At 39.3% G+C, this 17,078-nt stretch overlaps 1 protein-coding gene across 1 annotated transcript in view; it reads right to left on the bottom strand.

The window, feature by feature from the left end:
* LOC142760819 (guanylate cyclase soluble subunit beta-2-like) overlaps positions 1-17,078 on the bottom strand; it is a 57,035-nt gene that overhangs the window by 4,625 nt on the left and 35,332 nt on the right. The window contains exons 9-13 of the mRNA XM_075863999.1: positions 15,236-15,452; positions 12,735-13,055; positions 7,899-8,047; positions 5,338-5,484; positions 1,793-1,947 (exon numbers count right to left, since the gene is read on the bottom strand). Coding sequence (XP_075720114.1) covers positions 1,793-1,947; positions 5,338-5,484; positions 7,899-8,047; positions 12,735-13,055; positions 15,236-15,452 — 989 coding nt within the window. The remainder of the gene's footprint in view (positions 1-1,792; positions 1,948-5,337; positions 5,485-7,898; positions 8,048-12,734; positions 13,056-15,235; positions 15,453-17,078) is intronic.

Raw genomic sequence — 17,078 nt, 5'->3', positions numbered from 1 at the left:
GTGGGGGCATTATACTGTGGGGGCAAATATGGGGGGCATTATATTTTGGGGGCAGCTATGAGGAGCAAAATATTGTGGGGGCATCTATGGGCATTATACTGTGTGGGGTCAGCTATAGGGGGGCATTATACTGTGGGGGCAGCTATAGGGGCATTATACTGTGGGGGCAGTTATGGGGGCATTGTACTGTGGGGACAGCTACGGGTGGCATTATAGTGTGGGGGCAGCTATGAGGGGCCATTATACTGTGTGGGGCATTATACGGTGTGGGGCAGCTATATGGGGAATTATACTGTGTGGGCAGCTATGGGGGCATTAAACTGCGTGGGGCATTATACTGTGGGGGCTGCTATGGGGCAGCTATGGGAGGCTTTATACTGTGTGGGGGCAGCTATGGGGGCATTATACTGTGTGGGGGCAGCTATGGAGAGCATTATACTGTGTGGGGCAGCTATGGGTAGCATTATACTGTGGGGGCAGCCATGGGGGTATTATGCTGCATGGGGGCAGCTATGAGGCATTATGCTGTATGGGGGAATTTGTTTGGGCATTGTACTGCATGGGGGCATCTGTATGTGCATTATACTGTATGGGGCATCTGTGTGGGCATTATACTGTATGTGGAATCCCTGTGGGCATTATACTGTATGTGAGCATCTGTGTGGGCATTATACTTTATGGGGCATCTGTGTGGGCATTATACTTTATGGGGCATCTGTGTGGGCATTATACTATATGGGGGCATTATACTGTATGGTGGCAGCTATGGGGGCATAATACTGTGTGTGGGGCAATGTGGGAGCATGATACTGCGTGGTATGAACTGGGTGTATATGGGCGAAGATTGATTGGGATTAGAGGCATGGTTTAAAAAAATTGCCGCTGCGCGCCACATCGATTGGTCCTAATTGTGATACTTGAAAGTGTAGCAATGTCTACAGGGGGCTGTATAGCACTGTATGGGGAGGCTGTATAGCCCTGTCTACAGGGGGCACTGTATAGCACAGTCTACAGGGGGGGTGTAAGGCACTGTTCACAGGGGGGGACTGTATAGAACTGTCTACAGGAGGAGGCTGTATGGCACTATTTACAGGGGCACTATCTACAAGGGCGGGCTGTGTGTGGCCCCCAGGGGAGGGGGTCCCAGTCAAAAGTTTGCTAAGGGGCCCAGTGTTTCCTAGTTACACCCCTGCCTATGGCCTCCTCTTTTTGCTAACCTACAGACAGTACAATAAGAGACAGGTAAAAGGGAGAAACACATGACTGTAGGATCAAACTACAAAGTCTGTGGACCATAGAGACACATAGATCTGCATAGGAGCTGTATACACAAATGGTAGAATTATGAAATCAATACTATTTGCAAAATTGCTTCAATTTAAAAATGAATTGCTTATAAAAATTGCAAGTAGTCTGCAGTAATTGTTACTGAATGATGCATTAGTCCTACAGCACAAACTCTACGTTATGGTTGCTAATGTTCAAGACTATTTATCATTATCCCTCATTAGTTTACATCTTTTAAAATAATTTGCAGCTATTGGAGATTTTGTATTACTATGCTTTTCCTAATGAATTTCTATATGGATATAATGACAAGCCAGCCGTTCTAAGAATTATATGATGCTAACTAATTTTTATTTTTTTACATTTCCTGTTGCTTATATAATGCCAAAATATTCTGTAGGGCTGTACATAGATTGCCATCACTCACATCAGTCCCTGTTCCCATTGGGGCTCATAATGTAATTTAACTAATGTAGCTATACAACAATTATAGAATAGCGTTTACCTGTAGGCATCTGGACTTAAGTGAATTTTATTAGGAACACCATGACTTTCCATCCTAGAAGCTGTGTTCACAGTATCTCCAAACAAACAATAGCGAGGCATCTTCTCTCCTACAACTCCAGCTAACACTGGGCCGGTATGTAACCCTACTCGGATCTAAAAGATAGATAGATAGATAGATAGATAGATAGATAGATAGATAGATAGATAGATAGATAGATAGATAGATAGATAGATAGATAGATAGATAGATAGATAGATAGATAGATAGATATGAGATAGATAGATAGATAGATAGATATGAGATAGATAGATAGATAGATAGATAGATAGATAGATAGATAGATAGATATGAGATAGATAGATAGATAGATAGATAGATAGATAGATAGATAGATAGATAGATAGATAGATAGATAGATAGATAGATAGATAGATAGATAGATAGATAGATAGATAGATAGATAGATAGATAGATAGAGAAGGTAAAAGGTTCTCTTCAGCATTGTAATTAGAATTACTGATATGTCTGAGGAAATAAAGCAGATGTATGATTTTCCGTGTAATAATAGATACACCCACACATAAAAAAAATCTTGACAAAAAATAGCTTTCTTTTATAATAATATAATTCATACTTGTTGTGTTAATAAAAAAAAATACATGAAGCACATGAAGTTCCTCTGCCAGCCCTCCAGTGGTCTTCTATTTTACCAATAATAGTTTTAAATATTGAGCCCCCTGTCTACGCTGCCCTTGGCTTGACAAGAATATGTTTACCCATATTGTGTTACGTATCTCGAGTAGCAGAAATAGAGCCACCGAGTTGTTATGGATTTGACTTTGGGTTAAACCTGGGAGCGGAGTCCAAGGAACCCACTGGTCTTCACCCTTTAACCCCTGTACAGAGATATGGACTTAGATGTGGGGAATTCCCAGGTCGCTGACCCAGAAATAGTCTCTGCTAGCAATAGTTGACGAAACCGAAGAAACGTCACCAGGATGCAGGACTAGGACAGAAGGCAGAAGGCATAGTCACACAGGTCAAAAGTCAGGACAGGCAGAATTAAGACAGTAATGGAAGACAGGTAGAGGTCAGGGCAAGAAGAGAACAATCGTAATCGAGAGATGGACCAAGGTCAGGGCAAGTAGCAGACAAATGTAGTGCTGAAATAGACAAGCCAGATCAAGAACCAAAAGACAAAATAAACTAACAGCTGACTAGCACTAAACGTTAAATAACCTAATTTCTCAGACATTGAGTGAAAGTGAAGGGGTCCTATAATAGTAAACAGAGGTTCACTATTGGCTGGAGAAGCAGAGGTGTTGAAAAAAATGTTTCCGCGCAGAAATATGATAATCATCTGCTTGTAATAGCACCCCCTGGTGTTCAAACGTATAAGTCCCTGCACGTCATACTAGAGAACGTCAGAATGTCAGATGTGCATGCAAAGTACAATACAGTTAAAGAAACAGGCATATCTTTAAAGGGAATGTGTTGCCAGCAAAACATGTTTTTTTTTTTTAGTTAAACAATTAGTGTGTAGGTGATTAAACATTGTTCTAATTTTTTTATTTTTTTTTTCACGAGTCAGGAAATATTATAAATTGGATTCAATTTATAATATTTCCCAGCACTGGTCACTAGATGGAGCCATTCCCAAAATTGCAGCATTGCATGTGGTAAAGCAACCACATTGCTTTATGCTGCAAAATTGGGTAAAAATCCCTCGCTCTAGTGAGCTCTCAGAATCCCCCCCCCCCTCCTTTATCCTGGCTAGTGCCGGGAGAAACGAGGGGTTTGAACGGTCTAACCTCCTACACTGTGTGTCGCCATTTTTTGAGCTAACACACAGTGTAGTAGGTTTACATACAGTAGTAAACACACACTGAAACACGAACATACATAGAAATCTCTTACCTGCTCCTGCCGCCGCGGCTCCCTCCGGCCCGTCCGCTCCGTCTGCTGCCGCTGCTCCATGTGCACAAGTCCGGAAGCCGCGACCGGAAGTAGTAATCTTACTGTCCGGCCGCGACTTCCGGTCCACAGGAAAATGGCGCCGGACGGCGCGCATTTCAAATTGAACTGTGTGGGAGCGGCGTACACGATAGTGGATGGAACGGGCCCCGTTCGCAGTCCCTATGGGACTGGAGCTGCCGTATTCCATGTCTAAAAAATGGCAGCCCCCATAGGGAAGAAAAAGTGTAAAAATAAAAAAAAGTAACACACAAACACACAAATGAATCCAAACGTTTTTAATAAAGCACTAACATCTTTAACATATTAAAAAAAATTTTTGGGTGACACTGTTCCTTTAAGGCTAGACATATGAATTACTTCTACATCTCTGAATACATAGACTTCAAACAGTAAGGGTTAAAGCCATTATATAACCTCCTCACCAGTCTGTGCTGCTCTCCTCCTTATCAGGGACAGAGAGAAGAACTATTATTCAGCACAAGCAATGACGTGCTAATGGCTCTTTTCCTCACTGCTTGCAGTCTGTATACCTCTTACTGCCCATGCCGGGCTTTCTTTCTCTCTGTTTGTTTCACTGATAAGAGCAGAAGCTGTACATCTAACAGAGCTTTACTAGAATGACGTGCAGAGACCTATACATTTGAACACCAGGGGGTGATATTACGAGCAGATAATTGCCATATTTCTGCGAGGAAACATTTTTTTTTAATATTTAATATTTTACAAAGTTACTCTAAAATGTATATTGAGTTTATATATTGCCATTTCTATTGATGGTGCAACCCCTTTAAGTATTTCTCTAGTCTTTTTTGTACAATTATATACTCCTTGCACATTCAATTCTTTATTACATTTTATCATTACTACAGTAGAAAGACATACAGTATTGTTCACTAAAATGGGACTGAGTGGCAGTATCAGACACAGCCACGATTATATCCTAAGGATAGGCCATCAATATTTAGGTCCCGTTTAAGAACAAATATGCTTACCGTAAGTTGCAGTTTTTATCTTGTAGCGAACCCCTCAAAGCATAACTACCATAGAATGTTAAAATGATCTATGACCATAGATTTCCATGGAGAAAAGCCCATCCGTCAGAGATGTACTTAAACTATCAGACTTAACAATTTATTGTAATGAGGGTTGGCCTTAAGTTGGATGGTGAACTGTGCAATACATTTTGCTGGAAGCCCCTCTCCTATATGGTGTACTATCATACAGTGTACAGGTTCCCATACCAAACAGTGCCCAAGTATAAACCTCATACAGTATGGTGTCCACATAACACTTCCATACAGTAAGCTAAATAACAATGTAGAGCCGTTACCACCATGCACCGCAAAAATAATATACCATACAGTGCTTAAGTAGTAAAGCCACACAAAGAAATACCGCCTTGAGGTGCCCTATTCAGCAGGTGTAGCCGATGCACCTTGTGCAACTGCACAGGTCCCAAAACCCTACGGCCACCCCTGATTGTAATAATTACACATACCCATACATACCTATACTATTCCTCTCCTATATTGTGTAAACAATAGATATCTAATATAACAGCATACCTGAATAGGATTTCCAGTTACTGGATTCTTCACTTCTTTTGCCATAAGTATCATTCCCAAAGCAAAGTTTGCAACTCTTTCTGCATGTGTAGAAACAGGAACAGGTACACCACCCACAACCATGTATGCATCTCCTATAGTCTCCACCTGTAACATAAAGGCAAATAGGAAATAAGGAAAATAATAATATGCATGGTGGCTTAGTGGTAAGTACTGTTGCCTTGCAGCACTGGGGTCGTGGATTCAAATCCAAGCAAGCGCAACATCTGCATTGAGATTGAGTTTCCACCCACAATCCAAAAAATATACTTATCATAATCATAGGTTAATTGCGTGTGTGGGTCTCAGATAGGGAAATTAGATTGGGAGAACCATTTGCAACAAAGACCGATGTGAATGGTGACAATCTCCGTACAGTGCTGCAGAATATGATGGCGCTATATAAACAATAGGATGTAACATTCCGACCATGCACATTGTATATTTTAAAGGGTAACCACTCATTTTATTCTATAAACTAATAGTGCATGCAAAGATTAAAATGTCTCTGTCTGTATCTGTGCGATGGGGGGGGGGGGGGGTCTGTACTCAGTGTACCAGTTCTCATGTCTCATTGAGGAGCAGATAATTGACCACAGTATTAGGGATGGTAGAAAATTGAGTTCTCTTCCAGGACACTGATCAGAACATTTCGTTCGTTCATTAGAAGCAGGCAAAGAAGTGTGGACTGGTGGACAGAGTGGGAGAACATAATAGCAGTTAGTGCTAACCCACTCTGACAATTCCAGATGGAGAATGCATGGAACACTGTGATGAATTTGGTGGATTTTGTGACTGTCTGGTCTAAATTTACACGGTCTAAGTATCTAAGTATTAGACTGAACTAGTAAATGTGGGCCATTATTCTGTAAATTGACCTGGAATGATTGTTATGCTTTAAAGGGATTATGTGGGGACCAAAATGTATTAGCAGTGTTCTCACTGCAGTATGTGAATACACACCCGCTAATATACATTCCAGTCCAACGTCGCACTGATTCTGAGATTTTCATAGATTTTTATAGCACTGGCGGGGGACCGGAAGTCTAGTTGCACAGTCTTCTTTGATGACGCGACTCTTCGTCATGTGACCAACCCCCGCTGTACTCTATGTACAAGCAGTAGCAGTAGTACAGCATGTACAGTGAAGGCAATAAGTATTTGATCCCTTGCTGATTTTGTAAGTTTGCCCACTGTCAAAGACATGAACAGTCTCGAATTTTTAGGCTAGGTTAATTTTACCAGTGAGAGATAGATTATATAAAAAAAAAACTGAAAATCACATAGTCAAAATTATATATATTTATTTGCATTGTGCACAGAGAAATAAGTATTTGATCCCCTACCAACAATTAAGAGTTCAGCCTCCTCCAGACCAGTTACACGCTCCAAATCAACTTGGTACCTGCGTTAAAGACAGCTGTCTTACATGGTCACCTGTATAAAAGACTCCTGTCCACAGACTCAATTAATCAGTCTGACTCTAACCTTTACAACATGGGCAAGACCAAAGAGCTTTCTAAGGATGTCAGGGACAAGATCATAGACCTGCACAAGGCTGGAATGGGCTACAAAACCATAAGTAAGACACTGGGTGAGAAGGAGACAACTGTTGGTGCAATAGTAAGAAAATGGAAGACATACAAAATGACTGTCAATCGACATCGATCTGGGGCTCCATGCAAAATCTCACCTCGTGGGGTATCCTTGATCCTGAGGAAGGTGAGAGCTCAGCCGAAAACTACACGGGGGAAACTTGTTAATGATCTCAAGGCAGCTGGCACCACAGTCACCAAGAAAAACATTGGTAACACATTACGCCGTAATGGATTAAAATCCTGCAGTGCCCGCAAGGTCCCCCTGCTCAAGAAAGCACATGTACAGGCCCGTCTGAAGTTTGCAAATGAACATCTGGATGATTCTGAGAGTGATTGGGAGAAGGTCCTGTGGTCAGATGAGACTAAAATTGAGCTCTGAGCATGAAAGAATAAAGTAATGTTAAAACCAAGCACACCATTGTTTTTCTTGTGAAATTCTCGATAAGTTTGATGTGTCACATGACCCTCTTCCCATTGAAAAAACTAAAGTTGGATACAAAATGGCCGACTTCAAAATGGCCACCATGGTCAACACCCAGCTTGAAAAGTTTCCCCCCTCCCATATACTAATGTGCCACAAACAGGAAGTTAATATCACCAACCATTCCCATTTTATTTAGGTGTATCCATATAAATGGCCCACCCTGTACAATGCAAATAAATATATATAATTTTGAAAAAGTGATTTTCTGTTTTTTTTTAAATATAATCTATCTCTCACTGGTAAAATTAACCTAGCCTAAAAATTCTAGACTGTTCATGTCTTTGACAGTGGGCAAACTTACAAAATCAGCAAGGGATCAAATACTTATTTCCATCACTGTATATAGAATACCCCTTTAAATACAGTTACACTGGCTTGGTTAGGTATAAAATGTAACTTTCTCTTAATAAATATTGTACATATTTAATTAAATCAACTACCTTATAGACATCATGCACTGTGGTTAATCTGTCAAATCGGAGATACATAGAATTTAACATGGCAACGATCTGGATAGGTTCACACTGAGCACAAATGTTGGTGAATGTGACCACATCACTAAATAGGATTGTACATTCTTTGAATTCACCTGAAAAATAAAGAATTGTAATTTGATGTTATATGGGAAAGTCTACACACGCAATAACACTCCTCTTATGACTGTATTAAACATACTACGATTATTAATGAGATTGTTTTAGAAGCGATTTTTTGTTCCAGGTTTTTACACTGGTATTACAATGACTAGTTGGCAAAGCTTCTGCTAGGAAAAACACAAGCTGGGAATTGTAGTTTTACAAAAGTTGGGGAGCCACAGGATAGAGACTATCAGGGAAAAGTAACCAGGCATTTGGTTAACCCCTCATTGCCGGGACAAATTAGGCCATACAGATGTGTCCACCCTTAACTTTTCTTGAATTGCGTTAAGTTATACAATTCGTCATGATACCAAATCAATACAGTTTTGCGCCATCCAGTAAAAAAAAGTATATGATAACCGTGAACTTTTTGGGTTTAACATGGGAGTCTATGGTCGATGGACAGCTGGCCGATAGCGTCTGTCAGAGGCATCTGTTGGAGGTATACGTTGCTTTAGATGTTTGTTTAAAATCTTGCATCATATATCTTGGTATATATCGGGTAAAGAGTTACTTTAAGGAAGGACACATCTGTATATGTCAGGCATTATATTTACTACAATGTATTTTATATTCAGGAATGGTGAAGCCTTTTAACAAATAATTTAAAATTCATAATTTAAATGAAAATATTCATTTCTTGCCTATTTGTACATGGCTTACCTCCACAATAATGTGCACGGCCAAGAAATTTAATTAATATGCAAGTTAATTACTTCTGAAAACAATATAGCCATTTTTTGTGGAAATTGTGTTGAATAAAACAACCTGGAAATGTAACATAAATCTAATCATATTTGTTTCTCATGCGTTACAACTACAGTGCTATGAAGTTTTTCCTGCTTCCTTCATTTTTTGCATATTTGTCACACTAAATTGTTTCAGATCATCAAGTAAAATTTTATAGAAGACAAAGAAATACTGAGTTAATACAAAATACAGCTTTAAATGATAATTTCATTTATTGAAGGAAAAAAGTTATCCAACACCTTTATCCCCCATATAAAAAGTAATTTCTCTTCTAAAATGAATACCTGGTTATGTCCCCTCTTGCAGCAACACCTGACACGATAAGCTTCCGATAACTGTCGATCAGCCTTTTAACATTGCTGTGGAGGAATTCTTTGCAGAAAATTTACCTCCAGTCAGAGAAGTAACATGAAGCTTCTGGGCCCCAATGCAGAATCTGTAACAGGGCCCCTCACCTACCATGTGCCATTTATCACGCTGGTGTCTACCTATAGGGCAGAGAGTCCTTTGAACCCCCTCAGGCCCCAGGGCCTGGGTGCAACTGCTACCTCTGCACCCCTTATAGGTACGCCCCTGCCTCCAGTGAAAAATGGAAACTTCACAGTGTTCTTAGACGCTCCTGTACAGTACCTCTGTGAAGCCTTTCCCTTCAAACTTGGCATGTTACAGACACAGTGGAGCTGCATCCCGGTCCTGGTCACTTTGTATGCAAGCCTGCTAGCTCACATTATACTTTCCCCTCCTCCTCTCTCACACTGCAGACATTGCCTGCTTGAATCCGTGCCGATAATGCTGTGATCACAGGACTTTATAAGCTGGCAAGTTCCTCAATAGGCAGACAAGTTATTTTACCGCTATCTGAATTGTACAGATGAATGAAGCTAATAAAAAGCAAAGAACACTTATTTGTTAAAGGGGGTTGTCCAGGACTTAAAAAAATTTACTACGAGCAGAAAAGTGGATTTAAAAAAAAGTATAAGTTCTGAACAACCCCTTTAATTCTACTTTAGAAACTTGAAATTACATACTGTGGGGCATATCCTTAGAGGTTACGTGGATAACTATAGAGGTACGCTTTATTAGAGGTAATAGAGGTACGCTTTATTAGAGGTAATAGAGGTACGCTTTATTAGAGGTAATAGAGGTACGCTTTATTAGAGGTAATAGAGGTACGCTTTATTAGAGGTAATAGAGGTACGCTTTATTAGAGGTAATAGAGGTACGCTTTATTAGAGGTAATAGAGGTACGCTTTAAAGCAACTTCTATCTGAAGGGTAAAATAAATTTATATATTAAACATTTTTATATGATATGATAAGACATATAAATCCTCGTCGGACATTAAACCTAAGAATGAATGAGAAAGAAATGAAAACACCAATTTGTCAGTCCAAAGTTCTGCAGAGAAATCCCCTTTATCTGACCAATTTTGACCATAAGACCGGAATAAAAGAGCAGGACATGGAAAGATTATGGTTAAGTCTGCAGGTCTCACAGCAGTGATGGAAAGAATTATATTGCAGCAAGCTGCCTCCCAGCGAACAGTTGGACTGATCCAAATTCTTTGAAAATAATGGGGAGACAAAATAGATCCCTCTTGTAGAACATATGGAATACCGTATTTTTCGGACTATTAGACGCAGTTTTTAGCAAGAGTTAATCTTGCTAAAAAGTCCCTGCGTCTTATAGTCCGCAGTCAAGGGAGCAAGCATCGCCGGGCGCCATGACCGCTTCATTATTTAACCCCTTCCCGGCCCATGACGTGCCGGCCCATCATGGAGCTGGAGGGGGATGATGCATGGACCGGGCTCACGCACTGACACGCTGCTATAACGGCCAGGGACAGCAATTTCGCTGTTCCTGGCAATTTAAAGAGGTTGTGCCATAAAACACATGTATCCCCTATCCACAGGATAGGAGATACATGTGTGATCGATAAGGAGAACGGGCACCGAAAGTTACCAGGAGCGCTGCATGAGAAGCTGTGGCTTCCGCGTTCTGTGTCCGGCAGCTTCATAGAGATTAATGGGATTCTTCTGCGGCATTCACGAGCGGCTCTCCATTGATCTCCATGGAGCTGCGGAACAGATAAGCCGGACACAGAACCCGGAAGTCCAGGCTTCTCATGTAGCACTCTTGGTAACTTTCGCTCCCCTGTTCTCCTTATTGCTGGGGGTCCCAGCGGTCGGACCCCCAGCTATCTCACATGTAGCCCCTATTCTGTGGATAGGGGATACATGTGTTTTATGGCAAACCCCTTTAACTAGTTAAATGCCGTGGTCAATAGCGACCGTGGCATTTATAGGGGTTTTTCTATGATGGACATTTATAACATTCCCACCTCTGGAACCCGCACCTATCTCTAGAACAGGGCCCCTAAACCCCGTTCTAGCTTTCTGTGCTCTCCCGGCCACTTGATCACATGTGGAGTTACTGAAACAGCATAACTCGCGGAGCTACGCTGTTTCCGTAACTCCCATAGAACTGAACAGTAGTTACGAAAACAGCAAAGCTTGCATGCTACGCTGCTTCCGTAACTGCCATTCACTACTATGGGAGTTAGGGAACCAGCGTAGTTACGCTGTTTCAGTAACTCCACATGTAACCAAGTGGCCGCTGGTTCCAGTCCCCTGGGGGAACTAATAAAATGTGTAAAAAAAAAAATGTTAGATACATTTTTAGGAGTGTTAAAAAAAAAACCTTTTCCCATTTTCCCCAAGCACAATGTAAAAAATAAAACAATTTCGGCCCACAACAAAATAAGCCCTCATACCGCTCAATCGATAAAAAAAATATAAAAAAAGTTTTGGCTCTCAGAATGTGGTGAAACAGAATAAATTATTTTTTAACAAATAATTTTTTTCCTATTTTCTGTTGTCTAAAACTTGGGTGCGTCTTATGGTCAGGTGCGTCTTATAGTCCGAAAAATACGGTACTTATTTTTCCTTATTTTTAATATTTTGGATTGCAGGAGAAGTATATCCCCACATTTGTTTTTCTTGAATTGTATATAGTGTATCTTGCTTATTATGTTTTTAAATAATCTGTGTGTCTCAAATGTAAGGTCACCAAAATATAAACCTAATAGGGAGATAGATAATAATAATAGATAGGGAGATAGATAATAATAATAGATAGGGAGATAGATAATAATAATAATAGATAGGGAGATAGATAATAATAATAATAGATAGGGAGATAGATAATAATAATAATAATAATAATAATAATAATAATAATAATAATAGATAGGGAGATAGATAATAATAATAATAATAATAATAATAATAGATAGGGAGATAGATAATAATAATAATAATAATAGATAAGGAGACAGACAGACCGATCGATCGATCGATCGATCGGTCTGTCTGTCTCCTTATCTATTATTATTATTATTATTATTATTATTATTATTATCTATCTCCCTATCTATTATTATTATTATTATTATCTATCTCCCTATCTATTATTATTATTATTATTATCTATCTCCCTATCTATTATTATTATTATTATTATCTATCTCCCTATCTATTATTATTATTATTATCTATCTCCCTATCTATTATTATTATTATTATCTATCTCCCTATCTATTATTATTATTATTATCTATCTCCCTATCTATTATTATTATTATTATCTATCTCCCTATCTATGGATGGATGGATGGATGGATGGATGGATGGATGGATGGATAGATAGATGGATAGATAGATAGATAGATAGATAGATAGATAGATAGATAGATAGATAGATAGATAGATAGATAGATAGATAGATAGATAGATAGATAGATAGATAGATAGATAGATAGATAGAAACTGTAGCTATACAGCCAGCCTTAAAAGATATTAAAATTTATACTGTCCTATAGAAACTCACCTGCTTCTACTCTCTTGCCTTCCTTCAGTTGGTTGGCCACATGCTTCGGAAGCATGGCATAGAGTAAAGCTTCTGTCTTTTTTTTCTCTTCTTCTAAATGTTTGGACAGTATTCTTAGTTCTTCTTTCTTCCTCTCGAGCTGGTTAGACAGCTCCATTTCTGCCAGTCTTTGCTGGTTCAGTAGAATAAGGTCTCGTGTGACATCATGAGGTGCTATGTCAGAGATGTGCATCTGCCTCTCCTCCAACTCATTCAAGTTGCGCAGCAGAGGAGAGCACAAATATAACATGCATTCAAAAGATTCCATCCATATCATCTGACCTAAAGGTAAAACATAATTGTCTGCTGTGCCATTTATGTCACAAATATTTTTTGTAAATTCAGACATTAAACGCTAACTTTGTATAAACACCATTATAGTAATGTTCTGGACTTAATGGCCAGAACATGATTCTCAATCACCTGGCAAATCCATCCATTTGAGAGGGGGGGGGGCCGAAGAATCCTTACATCAAGGGGCCCAGCGGCACCGGCCTCCCAGACCACTTACATAATGATCAGGCATTTCTCATGAAGCTATTAATGGAAAGACACACAGTCCTCTCCATCCCATGTCCTGCACTGATTTCTTTGATCAGCGCAAGACAAGATCATGAAGCTGATCAAAATCACCATGAGAGACACTTACGGGTTTATTACTATTAGCTCCTTCACTACCCTAGACCGCCCATGTCATTATCATTAACCTCTTCACTTCTACACACCACAAGGTTTATTATTAGCCCCTTTACTGCTCTAGACCATAAGCAAGATAGACATTTTTACTACCCTACATTACTGTTATGACCATAAACCCATTCTCTTCGCTAGCCCATCAATGCTAGTGCCATTACCCCTTCTCTAGTCTAGATAACCAGGGTTATTAACATTAACCATTTCACCACTCTAGACCACCAGGGATAAGCAAAATTAAATATTAAATCAGCCTAGATAATATATTAAAGGCTATGTATACCTTCAAAAGCGATTTTTATTTTATTTTTTAATAAAACAAATGTATCAGTGTGCTTGGTGCAACTTTCTAATTAGTTTTTATTAAAAAACATTTTTACTTTTTGAGATACAGCTTCTTTGTATGCTTTATGTAGAGCAGCTGTATCTAGCACTGAATCCTGTATACGTCAGGTCAGCGGAATTGATGCGTTCAGTGTCAGCGGGTTCGGAGTGTCTTTGACACTCAGGATCAAGGTGTTACCGATCACATCTAAGTTCAAAACTTACATGTAATCGATTACAGGTCAATCCTGCGTGTTATAGACACGCAGGACCTGTAGACACTTAACCCATCAGTCTCGCTGATCTGACGGATTCAGGTCTCAGCACTAGATAAAGCTGCCCTGTATACTGAATACAAGGCAGCTGTATCTCAAAAAGTAAAAGTATTTTTTAATAAAAACTAATTAGTCCATTATTAGGGATAATTAAAATCTATTCCACCCTCGACCACTAGGAATAGTAATCACCTATAGTAATAGTAATCAATAGTAACCTATAGTAATAGTAATCAAAGGTGTCATCGACGTAACATGCTGGCACGGTGCATCCTAAACGCACCTTATTTGCCTTGTCAGATTTCTTGATTCAGAAATGATATGAAAGATAATGTTATCAGGTGATGTAATGGGCTATAGCTTCTTTTTCCCTATGACTTGTATGGCACAAAAAAAGTAACTGTGTTTCTTTGACACATTAATTTAAAAAAAAAAATGGCCAAAATATTCTATTGTCCAAAAAATGTGGGCTATAAAAAAAAAATGGTTAAGAAAATATTTAGTTTGTTGAATTACTTACAGTAATCCAATATAGAAAATGTAACTTTTGTTATTCTAATCAGGTATCATCGGGGGGGGGAAATATTAATCCAACAATTAAAAACTCCCAGATTTAGGCAACCATAAATACTAATTTCTTCTATGATGTCTAAGAGCCTGTTCACATCAGGGTCACCCTTCTGTTCATGGGTTCTGCTAAACCTTTCCGTCAGAGGAACCCATGAACAGAAAGGCAAATGGAAACCATTGACTTCAATGGTAATGCTTCCGTTGCAAATGGTTTCCGTTTGTCTCCGTTTTGTAAGGTTTCCGTTTTTTGGGCGGAAACAATAGCATAGTCGACTACGCTAATGTTTCCTCTAAAAAAAATGAAACCTTGCGGTGCGGAGACAAATAGAAACTATTTGCAAAGAAAGCATTACCATTGAAGTCAATGTTAATGCAAACGGTAGCTATGGTTTCCGTTTGCCTTTCCATTCATGGGTTCCTCCGACAGAAAGCTGCAACGGAACCCAACGCTGATGTAAACACACCCTTATCGTCCCTTGTGTAGCTAATATAAACGACATGAATTGTCTCTTGCATACTGTTTTTATCTGGTTATTTGTTTTAATAGAGAACAATATGTGTCGATTTTGGGAATTAACTAGCTAAAGAAGAAAACCATACCTCTCAACTCCAGCATTGGACGCTCCTTCCAAGATTCAGGCATCATCTCTCTCTTTGTCCTAAATACAAACTGACTATTAATGAACTTTCTGACATTAGAAATAGTCAGGGTAACTTCAGGGTGCACTGTGCTGAAATACTGATCTAGTCGAATCCCCATAGTCTGCAGACCAGGAACAATCCTTTGTATGCTCACACCAGCCTGCTTCACCCTTAGCTGAAAATGTGAATAAATAGTCATAATGTAACAAAATACAACCAAATATAATCACAGTTGTCCAGTATAATGCTCCTTTCAAGATGAAATGTTGCTCTAGTTTATTATGGGCATTTAATTAATACTTTGTTGGACCACCTTTTGCCCATACCCATATGATATGATATAATGTCTAGTATTATACTGTAGGTTGAGATCTGGCCTGGTCCCTAATTCAGATGATCTGTTATGTGTGTAATACACTGTTTTACGTCTTTTTGCAGAGTAGACAAAATTATGAAATACAAGTCTGCTGTATTGCACACTTATTGCTGGTGGTTATTCCACAAGAGTCGGTACTGTGAAGAAGGAATCATCTCCAGATTCTTACCTATAAAGCACATTTTTGTAAAGCTAGTCCTACAATGCATATAGACAAAGCTGTGTTTACAACTGGTGCCGCCCTAGAGTCTGGATACACCCCCATTTAGAAGTTTTGCAGAAATTGTATTTGGTTACACTGGATCTGTTCAGATTACTATCAAAATGGTATAGGTTAAAGGGATTGCAAATCATAACTGGTGTATAACATTAGTTGAGCACATTTGGGTTTTGTATTTATTACATTTTGTTTTTTCATTAACCTTTTTGACAAGATTTTGGCTTGTTTGGATTTTGAACATTTTTGTCCATCTACTCCGCATATTCATCAGTGATATGAATTAAAATTAAAGGGTAACTAAACGTTCAACAAACTTCTGACATATCATAGTGGCATGTCAGAAGTTTTGAATGGTGGGGGTCCGAGCACTGAGACCCCCACCAATTGCTAAAACAATGCGACAGAAGAGCTCGTTTTAGCGCTCAGCCGCTTCATTTATGTTCGGCTTTTTCTGGAAAGCTGATGTAGCGGAGTACGGGCTCATACATTGATTCCCGGAAAAAGCCGTACAGAAACTAAGCGACTGAGCGTTCACACGAGCACTTCTGCCGCTTTGTTTTAGCGATTGGTCGGGGTCTCAGTGCTTGGTCCTCCACCAATCAAAACTTCTGACATGTCACTGTGACATATCAGAAGTTTGTCGAATGTTAAAACCTTTTAAAGATGAAAAAAGAAGCAGTGATAGAAAACCAGGACAATGGGATTTATTAACAAAGAAATGCATCTAGCAATTAGAATTCCCTATAAAAACCACTCTATATTGACACGAGAATAGCTCCAGTTCAGCTACTATTCACCTAGATATAGTAAAACAGCGGACGAGTCATTCTTCCAATGTGGCAAAATCAAATGCTGACTAGGCTGCAATGACATGGCTGCCCGGGGAATGTAAGTAAATGGCTGACACTATTTTAAAGGATCTACAGCACGACAGATGGTAATATGGGGCACAACGGCCAAGGGCACCATGGCTGTTATTATGGAACTTTATGCCTCTGGGATCTATGACTTTGACCTCTATGGCTGTGGCCACTTTGACTGATGCTAAATGGACATTATGGTGTGAGCACTATGGCTGGTATTATGTGGGTACTGTCGCTAGTAGGTGGGCACTATGGTTGTTATTACATGGGCTGTGAGCATTATAGCTTGTACTAAATATGCCCTATAGCTGGCATTATCCTGAACTCCGTCTGGAATTCATT

This window comes from Rhinoderma darwinii, chromosome 4 (genome assembly GCF_050947455.1).
Source record: "Rhinoderma darwinii isolate aRhiDar2 chromosome 4, aRhiDar2.hap1, whole genome shotgun sequence".
Lineage (NCBI taxonomy): Eukaryota > Metazoa > Chordata > Amphibia > Anura > Rhinodermatidae > Rhinoderma > Rhinoderma darwinii.
This window is presented reverse-complemented; position numbering and strand designations above follow the sequence as displayed.